The 12,061-nt window shown below is 44.0% G+C and overlaps 1 protein-coding gene across 1 annotated transcript in view; it reads right to left on the reverse strand.

The window, feature by feature from the left end:
• Positions 1 to 12,061, reverse strand: part of LOC109935611 (anoctamin-3-like) — a 197,521-nt gene that overhangs the window by 17,667 nt on the left and 167,793 nt on the right. Inside the window, exons 6-8 of the mRNA XM_048606894.1 lie at positions 8,691 to 8,822; positions 8,322 to 8,428; positions 3,643 to 3,698 (exon numbers count right to left, since the gene is read on the reverse strand). Of these exons, the coding sequence (XP_048462851.1) occupies positions 3,643 to 3,698; positions 8,322 to 8,428; positions 8,691 to 8,822 (295 nt within the window). The remainder of the gene's footprint in view (positions 1 to 3,642; positions 3,699 to 8,321; positions 8,429 to 8,690; positions 8,823 to 12,061) is intronic.

Consider the following 12,061-nt stretch of genomic DNA (forward strand, 5'->3'; position numbering starts at 1 on the left):
AAAATGAGACAATGAGACAAGCCACTAATATCCATTACAAACCCACCGACTCCCACAGCTACCTGGACTATACATCCTCACACCCCACTTCCTGTAAAGACTCCATCCCATTCTCTCAGTTCCTCAGATGAGGCCAATTTCGATGAGGGAGCCTCCGAAATGTCCACATTCTTCCTCAACTGAGGATTCCCCAGCTCCGTTGTCGACAGGGCCCTCAATCGGGTCCGACCCATCTCCCGCACTTCTGCCCTCACCCCTTCTCTTCCCTCCCGCAACAGCGAAAGGGTTCCCCTTATCCTCACCTACCATCCCACCAGCATCCACATCCAGAAGATCATCAGATGCCATTTCCGCCACCTCCAGCAAGATGCCACCACCAGACACATATTCCCCTCCCCTCCCTTGTCCGCCTTCCGCAGGGACCGTTCCCTCCGGGACACCCTAGTCCATACTTCCTTCACCCTCAACACCTCCCCACAGCCCTACGGCACCTTGCCCTTAACCGGCGAAGGTGCAACACCTGCGCATTTACCTCCTCCCTCCCCAGTATCCAAGGGCCCAAACATACCTTCCTGGTGAAGCAACACTTCACCTGCACTTCCAAGAATCTAGTCTACTGCATTCGCTGCTTACAATGTGGTCTCCTCTACATTGGGGAAACGAAGCGTAGACTTAGCGACTGCTTCGCAGAACATTTACGTTCTGCTCGCAAAAAAGACCCTGAACTACCTGTTGCCTGCCACTTCAATGCACCACCCTGCTCCCTGGCCAACATCTCTGTCTCTGGCTTGCTACAGTGTTCCAGTGAAGCCCAACGCAAGCTGGAGGAACAGCACCTCATTTTCTGCTTGGGGACCCTACAGCCCTCCGGACTCAATATTGAGTTCAATACTTTTAGGGCCTGAATTCTCCCATGTCCCAGCCCCCACCACACACACCAGGCCTTGTTACCACATAGCCTGCCACTACACACCCCCTGTTGTTAGTCACTAACAGTCCCCATTAACAACTATTCACCCTCCCAGCCTGATCATTAGCAACTCCTTTGTCTGTCCAACTGTCTTTCTCTCTCTTTGGGCTCTATCCTATCGTTTACTCCCTACCCCACCCACCTCCCTATTTTCTGCACATAAACTGACGTTTTCCCAGCCGCCATCAGTTCTGAGGAAGGGTCATGGGACCCGAAACGTTAACTCTGTTTTCTCCTCCACAGATGCTGCCAGACTTACTGAGCTTTTCCAGCAACTTTGTTTTCGTTCCTGAGACAATCCTTGCCCTTCTTTCATTGGAATGTCGTGGCGGGAGAAGTACAGAAAGGTCAATGTGGGAGTCAGACGGAGAATCGATTTGACAAGCCACTGGAAGTTCAGGGTCATGCTTACTGACTGAGCAGGAGGTTCAGTACAAAGCAGTCATCCTGATTGCGCTTGGTGTCCTCAACGTAGAGGGGGCCACTGCGATCCTCATCTTCCAGATAGTCGGAGACTGGACGCTGACAAATATATCATGGGGTCTCTTGGAAGCAGCCCCCTCCGCCCCTGTGCATGATCAGGTGGTAATTGCCCAAGAAGCTGAAACTTCCAGCAGGCAATTATCCAGCATCTGAGAATGTCCTGACTCTGTTAGAGTTGGAGAATTCAGAGGGTTCCAACTCACTTAACGGTTACACAGTAAGATTTCAAGGAATTAAAGCTTCCTCTAACTCACACCAAGACAGCCCAAATCATTTGCACCAAGCCTTCCTTCACTGAGAATATCCTTCTGGATAGCTGACCCCCATCAGCTGCCTCCCCCCATCCACAAACACTGACACTCTTCCACCCAAAACCCCACCTCACCCTGGGCACTCAATCCAGCCCTGACAATGATGGGAGGTGATGGTCCAGTGGTATTATTGCGAGACTATTAATCCAGAGACCCAGGTAATGTTCTGGGTCCTGGGTTCAAATTCTGCCTCAGCAGAGAGTGGAAAATGAATTCAATAAAAATAAAATCTGGAATTAAAATGCTAAGGATGACCATGAATCCATTATTGATTGTCAGGAAAAACCCATCTGGTTCGGGAATGTCCTTTAGAGAAGGAATATGCCATTCTTACCTAGTCTGGCCTACATGTGACTCCAGACCAACAGCAATATGTGGTTGACTCTTAACTGCCGTCTGGGCAATGAAGAATGGGCAATAAATGCTGGCCTACCCGCTGATGCTCACATCCTATGAATGAATCTAAAAAAAAAGCCTTGTACACCAAACCATCCCACTGATACCCAACGAACGCTTGATTCACCAGGACACATGACCGCCCACCTCCTCCCAGCCCCTTTTCCTACCTCCCCACCCCATTAAATACCAAATGAACCACCTGACACCCAATCACATGCCCAGACCTGATACCTCCCAACATCTGGCTCATCCTGCCCTCTGACTCACATCTCTGACACTTGACTGCCACCAGCCCAGCTAACTTCTTCACCAACTTTGCACTGAACCCCATCAGCCACCAGACACTCTACAGCTCCGCCACATCTAAAGCAAACCCACCCATTGTTTTAATCCATTTACGTGCCACCCTACCCCTTATCCAAACGGTGCCTTTACCCACCTAGCACCCTGATGCCTCACCCACTTAACTCAAACCTCCTTAGTCTCCTTGGCAAAGAGTCTCTGGGACATTTGGGCAGCTGTAAAAAAGAGGCTTGATCTCCCCTCCAGCTCTGATCCAGCACTCTGCTGGAAGGTTTTATGAATGTATGTGGTTCCCATTACTGAAGAGGTGTAAATCAGACATTCAGGCCAGAAAAAAAAACGAGAGCTGCAGGCCAGAATCAGTAAAGAGGAGCAGAGTAGCTAGATGAGTATAATTACCAAACCTTGGATGAGTTGGCCCATTGTGAGCTGTGAATATTGGAGATTAAATTGACTGGATGAGTAAATCAATATTTGTCTGTTTCTCTGCATTGCTGCAGATGCTAAAAGTTGCATACACTGATCGTCAGCCATAAAAAAAATCCCTCAAATTCCAGACTATTATATTTAAGCAACTGCAGACATGGTTGACATTTTTTTTTTGTGTGAGCTAATAAAGCACATGGGGACTTAATGATATAACAGTTTGAATTTAAGGGTATTAAAGTTTTCACCACTGAACGCCAGCCAATCTGTTGGATGGGATTGTCCACTTCTTATGAACTTGTCCATTGTCCAAATGGATCAGAAATCAGGGTTAGACTGTCAAGGTGGGGTGATCGACTCTGCAATGATGACAGCAAATCTACCTCAATGCACCCAAACCATTTTCAAACCAAAGCAATCATAGGAAATATGTTTCTGAAGCATTAAGGAGCATGCAACATAATAAAGCAAAGGACTGCAGATGCTCAAGATGTGAAACAAAAACAGAAATTGCTGGAGAAACTTGGCAGGTCTGGTAGCATTTGTGGAGAGAACACAGAGTTAACCTTTTGAGACTTGTTCTGAAGAATGGTCACTCAACTCAAAATGTTAATCCAGTTTTTCCCTTCACAGATGCTGCCAGGCGTGTTGAGTTTCGCCAGCAATGTTTGTGTTAGTTTGAGAAGCATGTGATATTCCATTTCGCTTCCCCAGCTAATTAAAAACAAATAAATCTTCAAGTTGTCTCACCTCATGTGGAGGAAAGGCAGCATCATATGTTCCGTTGCTCAGTAACCTATTCAAACCTGAAGAAAAGAGAAACATCCAATTATTTGCTGAGCAAGGAGAGATTGAAATTTCAGACAGTACACTCATCAACAAGTTGGTTATCCATTTGCTGGCATCAGTTAGCTAAAGATAGACTTTTCATTGGCATCACTTTAAACTAGGGTTTGACCTTTCATGGCAGGAAATACAGACTGGAACTGTTTCCAGGTCGCAGACCTATCAATGAAGCAAAAGGTCAGCACCCCGAAGTTCATGGGGGCACACCCCAGGTTGTCCTGCAGATGGGATGATTGCCCAATGAAGGATTCTTTGAGTTGAGGAACCAATCAGAGGCTGGGAGAGAAATCAGAAATCAGGAAGCCAATCAGAGAATGAGAGATTAAACACAATCTGGGAGACCAATCAGAAGCTAGGTGACCAATCAGAGGTCAGGAAACCAATCAGAGGATGGGAGACAAATCTGAGGCTAGGCGGCCAATCAGAGATTACGAGAGCAATCAGAGGTAGGTGTCACAACAGGCTGTAATGGAAGGGAAGTGAGGGAGAGGGCACTTAAAGGATGGTGGAGCCCCTGACTCTTTGAAATTAAAAGCAATATTGTTCAGTTTCAACAGTAGCTTTAAAACAGAATTGGTAGTTTCACATGTGCAAAATGGTGGTGAGGAGGAGAAAAGAGGGCAAGGGGAAGAGGAGGGAAAGACGAGGACAAGGAGGAGGAGGAGGAGGAGGAGGAGGAGGAGGGGAAAGGGAGGAGAAGAGGAGGATGAGGTGAAAAGAAGTAGGAGGGGATTGAAGTGAAGGGGAAGCAGAGGAGGGGGTGAGAAGGATGGGAGGAAGAGGAGTGGAGAGAAGATGGGGGCGCAGGGCATTCCTTGGGGCATTCTGACACCAAGCATGTAATCAGGAAGGATCGGCAGCTTTTCCGAGGATCTGAAACTGAGCCCACATAGGGAAACCTGGAGGTCAACAGGGAACTCCTTTCTAAGGCCTTAATATGCTCTCGTTGAGCCATTTCTACAGTCCATGGGTGGAGTAGCCAGCATCCAAATGCCCCATTCCAGAAAATGGTCTAGAATGCAGATTGAGCAACGGGGGCCAGCGGAGTGAGTTTTAGATCTCAAGAGCCTTGGCAGGGATTCAAAACACTTTTCTAAGTCCCCCACCCAACCCGGCTACATGTGCCTACCCTGTCTTTCCTTCCAATCCATACCCTGGCATATAATGGAACCATGCCTGGAGTGGTCATTCACTGACCCCCACAGTGAATCTGATGGGTTACTGATCATTAATAAAGCCCCTCCCTCTTAATACCTTTTTTCACCCTGCAGTACAGTCTGTCCCACTTTGAAATCCTGCTTCCCGCCCCGCTTCACAAGTGCACTGAGCCTTGCCCCAGAGCCTGCAGCCCCCAAATGACTGAAGTCTGTGGCTCAGAGCTGAAGTTTCCTTGACTGAGAAATGCTCCCGACCACATGTCCGACAATGGCCAATCCCATGGACTGTAATGAGAGGCTGCCCCTGCCTGATTCTGTCGGGAACCCTGACAGGCAGGTACATCTGATGACTTCATTGCTTGCTTGCTGCACATCCTGTGTGTTTGCTGCTGTGGTTCCTGACAAATTGTTGTTGGAAAAGCTCAGCAGGTCGGGCATCATCTGTGGAGAAAAAAATCAGAGTTAATGTTTCAGGTCCGGTGACACTTCCTCAGAACTGCATGTTCTGAAACGTTAACTCTGATTTTTTTCCTTCAAGAATGCTGCCAGATCTGCTGAGCTTTCCCAGCAACTTCTGTTTTCATTCCTAGTTTACAGCATCCGCAGTTCTTTCGGTTTTTATGACACATAAAGTAGGCCTGATATCAGCATGGCACAAGGCCGTACAGTAAGAAGTAGACTCCCCCGACAGCTGAGGACTGCTGAGCATCAAGACAAGCTGTCTGGCTGTGTGACTGTGGCAAGGCTGGGATGCTGTGAAAAGCAGATAGGTGTTGAGTCAGCAAACATTAACAGAGCATCCCCGAGCTACAGCCTGTTCCAAGTCTATGAGCTGGGAGTCCCTGTGTGCAAAGAGTCCCTGCTGCAGCCTTTCAAGACAAGTCATTGGTGAGCCCTGCAATGCAGGTCTGTATTTCCAGACCAAACTCTCAGAGAATGGGACAAGTTCCAGACGGCCATGATGGATGGACAGGTGTCAGATTCCTGTATCTCTGGAGGAAGAGTGAGTGCAGCCTGTGATTTGTGACCTGGACTGCGGTTTGGTTACAGCTCACATCGAAGTGGTTCAGAGCAAGCAGCAAGCAGAATCTGGTCTACTTTCCTTGTCAGGTTTTTCCTAATATCAAGCTTGGTATCACCAGAAGCTGAATATTAAAACGGTTAATTGTGGTATTAACAAGGCACTCAACAAGCAATGATCCCTCTTGACTTCCGAGACAGAATCTCACTACGTCGGCTTGTGAAAGCATAAAAGATGGAAAGAGCTGATCTTGATGTTGATTTGGACCGTGCCGTCCGTGTCACCTGATTCTGCCACGCATCTCACCATACCCACATTGCTCAGATCCCAGGGTATGGGATCATCCTCAACATTGGAACCTCGGCTGAATGTAACTTTGCCTTTTTATTGTTATGGAGTTTCATTTTTCTGTATCTTAAGCTTTTTATTAACATTGATCGTAAGATTCTGCAAATAATAATTGTTTAACTGCTATAGTAGGGTCTCAATACTTAGTTATAACCCTGACAATAGTCCCAAAGACCTGTGCATTAACTAGCTGCTGTTCATCATGCTTCGTACAATGGATTATTTCTCAAATGTCAGAGCAACCTGCCATTTTTATTGCTATAAATACTTTGCCACTCAGAGTAAATATGGAAACCAACTTAAATGTAAAATAAAGGCTATGCTTAAACTCATAGGTTTAGCGATAGAAAAGCAGAGCTCAGTGCTAACATCAATAAAAAATGAGAGGACCGGCACTCTGACTTCTTTGCTATCTCAGATTATCCAGGTCACTGGATAGCCTTCGCCTACTCATTTATTGGTCTCCAGGTTTGATATTTGAAAGTTCATACGGCAGCACAGGATATAGTTCTGCTGTTCATTCCTGGGTATTCACTCCATTTATCAAGAAATTGAGCTGGCAGAGGGATACTCTGTTCTACAGAGTTTCTCTAATGAGAGTGTTACTCAACCCAATACTTGTTGTTAGAACCCAGAATCCCAACATCTATTTTGTAACAAATACACACTCACACATTTCTCCTGCCCGAAACAACAGGAACCCAGAGTCTCAGAACCTTCAGCACCATATGAATATACATATCGGTCAGTGATTTTACACATAGGACGGTTAGAATTCTTTCATGCGATTACAACTTTGGCCCAGTTACAAAAGAAATTCTATACTGCTAAAAACACAATATCTACTCAATTCATGTAGAATTTAAACAGCCAGATGTTTTATATTAAACTACAATTAACTCCCACTCTCTTTAAGGTGCTGACCAAGGTAGGGCGCAGTTACAAAGTTACAAAATACTGTCAGAAAGTAGCCCATTTGATTGCCACCACATCCATTCCCTCCATTACCAATGTTCCGTAACAGCAGTGTGTATTATCCACAAATGCACTGGAGATTCACTAACGCTCCCTGGGCAGCACCTTCCAAATCCACGGCCACAATCATTTAGAAGGACGAGTGTAGCAGATACATGGGAACGCCACCACCTGCAAGTTCCCATCCAAGTCACTCAACATCCTAACTTGGAAATTTCTGTTCCTTCAATGTTGCTGGCTCAAAATCCTGGAACTCCATCCCTAACAGCATGATGTTTCTATCTACACCACACAGACTGCAGCAGTTCAAGGGGGCAACTCACCACCACCTTCTCAAGGGCAATTAAGGATGGGCAATAAATATCGGCCCAGCCAGAGATATTCACATCTCGTGAGTAAACAAAAATTCATAAGACAAGACGCAATTATCACTGATAGTAGGAACTGCAGATGCTGGAGAATCTGAGATAACAAGGTGTAGAGCTGGATGAACACAGCAGGCCAAGCAGCGTCAGAGGAGCAGGAAAGTGGACGTTTTGGGTCTGGACCTTTCTTAATGGAAACGTCAGCTTTCCTGCTCCTCTGATGCTGCTCGGCCTGCTGTGTTCATCCAGCTCTACACCTTGTTATCTCACAATTGTCACTGATCCACAAATGTATATTTTTGACCAGGTTAACTGGATGAAGATCAGAAGAGGTTATCAGACTGACCTTTTATTTCAAACCTGGCTAAACCAGCTCCCTTTTATTTTCAGTGGCTCACCATGACATTGAAATAACATGCCTTCCTGATGCGGGATCGCAACGTATGATGTGTTCACACAACAAGTGAGATTGCACTCACTTGGAGATAGCAAGAACTGCAGATACTGGAGTCAGAGTCAATACAGTGTGGAACTGGAGGAACACAGCAGGCCAGGCAGCATCAGAGGAGCAGGAGAATCAATGTTTCAGGTCGGCACCCTTTATCAGGAATGAGATTGCTAATATGCTGCAACACTTTTTTGGTGATCGGTAGGTTGTTCACAGAGAAACCATCCCTGTGCTACAATTTAAAAATAATGACTGAATTAAAACTTTACCCATTTTGGATTTTCCATCTTCATATTTTGTCCTTTGTAACATGTGATGCACGATCCTGCTCCTTGTTGAATTACTGAAAAATGTGTCTTTGTTGTTTATGGTGAAGCTGAAGAAGGTTTTAATGAAGAAAAAAAAGAGAATGTAAAAGTCCGCATTGAAATTTTGCACATCAGTAGAGTAACAAGAGGTAATAGTATAATCGAGGGGCTTAACCTAAAACATAAAAGAGAAGGTGAGAGACACAAGTTAATGTAGACCGTTCTAACTTCTCACACTTCTGTAAGTTTACACCATTAATGCAAATTAATGCTATAAATTTATTTTGAAATTCCATTTATATAACATACAGGTGTTTGTGACATACTTACTGATGCATGCGTGCTCTACTGAATGGTGCAGTGTAGCAATCAGTCTCTTCCAGATCTGGTAGAGCCTCTTTATCGAGTTTCATTGGGTTTCTTGGCAACCAACTCTTCAGCTGTCGTAGATTCCTCTGAACACTAACAGAAAAATGCCAAACTACTGATGTTTAAAACTACATGCACTTAAATAATCCTAGAATATTCAAATTCAATTTCAATAGTTTGCTAGGCCATTATCATGTCCAGGTTTCCAAGAGATGTATGTGAATCCAGCATCGGTTCACTCATAAAAGATAAAATACTGCAGATAGTCTGGAAATTCAAATCAAATACGGGGAATGCTGGAGAAACTCAGAATGTCTGGCATCATCGGTGGAGAGAGTTAACATTTTGAATCCGGTAAGACTCCTCTTCAGATCTACTTCTGTTCTGAGGAAGAGTCATACTGGACTCGAAGCATTAACTCAGTTTCTCTCTCCACTGAAGCTGTCCTACCTGTTGAGTTTCTCTAGCATTCTGCATCAGTATTGACTCATTATTTGATTTTAATTCCACAAAGTATTGCAGACCAGAACTTTTATTCTCACTAAATACCAGAATAGAAATTATTTTTGCAATCATAACCAATCCAAGCAAAGTATGTTAAATATTTATTGGATGTGTCATCTTATTAAGTTTTTCTTGAAGTCTTGCTGACACAATTAGATTTGGACTTTGCCATAACTAATAATAATTCATTTCAAAATAATTGATTATAATGTTTGTCTTTGTATGAATTACATGGCTGCATGAAATAATTGATTAGCAAATGCCAGAAATATTTTTCTGGCAGTGTTATTGGGATTCCTGTAAATATTGAGATAAACCAGCTTGTTAATCACATGATGAATCTAGGTCTTGTGAGAAATCATCACCTTATGGTTTTTGTACAGTAGATTGTTCAATGTGATTTGAAATTGAAGTTAGGAAAAATACTTCTCACATGAACTTTACTTAAGACCATTGATAAGATAGATTCAGAAAGTTTAATTTGGAAATGGATAGAATGCAAAAGGGGCAATTAATTTGCCAAAGGCTGAAAATTAAAAATGTGTGGTGTTTTGGTTTACAGGACAGCTAATCTAATGGTAATATGTAAAATTTGGCTAATTGCCAGGTTATATTTTGCTACATTGTGGGTGACAGCCAGTTGCAATCATCCAGTGAGGCATACCCTGAAATGGACATTAACTCAGTCAGAGTGGTTCATGATCACATCACTCAGGCAAAACATGGGTTTTAACTGCTCCCTCACCTAATGATCATCCGATCAGACATTTCCAAAGGAAAATTCACCAAGGTTGCTGTGTAGTCTGGAAAATTTGTTCTCAACTTTGCGATTTGCAACAAAAACTCCTCCAAGATTGTCACATTACAAGATCAGAAGGAACAGAAGCAAGATTTGGTTATTTGGGTCCATCAAGCCAGCTTGGCCAGTTGATTAGGTCATGGCTGATTTGGTTTTGGTCTCAACTCCTCAGTAATCCTTTCTGTCTCTTCTCCATAATCCTTGACAAATTATCGATTAAAAATCACCCTCAATCAGGCTTCAATATATTCACAAATCCACATCCCACAGCTCTCTGCAGAAGAGAATTCCAAAAACTCATACTTTCCAAGAAAATAAATTATTCCTCATAGAGATAACAAGGTGTAGAGCTGGATGAACACAGCAGGCCAAGCAGCATCAGATCAGCAGGAAAGCTGACGTTTCGGGCCTAGACCCTTCTTCAGAAAATCCTGTTCCTCTGATGCTGCTTGGCCTGCTGTGTTCATCCAGCTGTACACCTTGTTATCTCAGATTCTCCAACATCTGCAGTTCCTACTATCTCATTCCACAAAGTCTTTCCACTTAAATCACATTCTGCTCTGTCCAGCCCGCCAAAGTGGAAACCCCATATTTTTCCACATTACACTTCATGTGTTAATTTGTTACTCATTAACATAATACATTTATAGCCCTTTGTAGTCACCTTGTATTCTCTTCAATTTGCTTTCCTACCTATCTTTGTAGAATCAGCAAATTTGGCTACAATACAGCCTGCCCTTTCATCCAAGTCATTAATATAGATTGTAAATTGTTAAGGCTCAGCTCTGATTCCTACGACACTCACTAGTTAGTGTTTGCCAGCCCGAAATGACCCAAGTATCACCATTTCCCAAAACTCTAAAATGATATCACCCTTAATATCATAAGCTCTTATTTTGTGCAGTAACCTTTCATGTGGTACCTAATCAAATGCCTTTTTGAAATTCTCTGCATGCCTTGGTTCCCTTTCACTATCCTGCTTGTTATGTCCCCAAAGAGCTCAAAACATTTGACAAGTTTGAGTTTCTAGGCTGGCACACTGTCTCACAGTATGAGAGACTCAGGTTCAATTCCACCCTTGGGTGACTATCTGTGTGGAGTTTGCACATTCTCTCTGTGTCTGTGCAGGCTTCTGCTGGGTACTCTGGTTTCCTCCCACAGTCTAAAGATATGCAAGTTTGGTAGAGTCAATAAATGTGACTTTCCTACTCCTTGGATGCTGTCTGACCTGCTGTGCTTTTCCAGCTCCACATTTATTGCCTCTAGCTTCCAGCATCTGCAGTACTTAACTGTCTTCAAGTTGGGTGGATTGGCCATGCTAAATTACCCATAGTGTTCAGGGCTGTGTAGGTTAGGTGCATTAGCTATGGGAAATACAGGGATAGAGTAAGGGGGTGGGACTGGGTGGGATGCTCTTCAGAGGGTTGGTGTAGACTTGTTGGGCCGAATGGCTTGCTTCCATACTGTAGGGATTCTATCTAACCAACACAGGCAGAAGTTGACATTTGGATAATTAGCCCCAGGTCATGTCTGACCAATGTGGAAACGTGACAGGAGGTTTTACACCTCGCTCATTTGGAAGGCATTACAGTCAGTCACCTCTCTGGTTGCAAAACTATTCCAGTTAATATCCTTAACCATTTCTAATATTGACAACAGTCGTGAGAACATTATTGTTTATACATGAAAGCAAAGTGTTCATGTCAGATCTTTAGAAACAGGAGGAAGATTTTCAGATAACTAGCTGACTTGAAATATGTTTGGAAAACACTGAATTAAAAAAGCCATGCAATAGTTTGGATAACTGTAAAGTCACATTAGAAGTCCCCTGGGAGATTCTGTGGACATTGACAGCCCTCAGAAACTCTTTGTGATTCACAAGTTTATATAAGGTTAAAGTTGAATCAGAGATAGTAGGAACTGCAGATGCTGGAGAATCTGAGACAACAAGGTGCAGAGCTGGATGAACACAGCAGGCCAAGCAGCATCATCGGAGCAGAAAGGCTGACGTTTCGGGCCTAGACCCTTT

This window comes from Rhincodon typus, chromosome 17, assembly GCF_021869965.1.
Source record: "Rhincodon typus isolate 14 chromosome 17, sRhiTyp1.1, whole genome shotgun sequence".
In the NCBI taxonomy this organism is placed as follows: Eukaryota; Metazoa; Chordata; class Chondrichthyes; order Orectolobiformes; family Rhincodontidae; genus Rhincodon; species Rhincodon typus.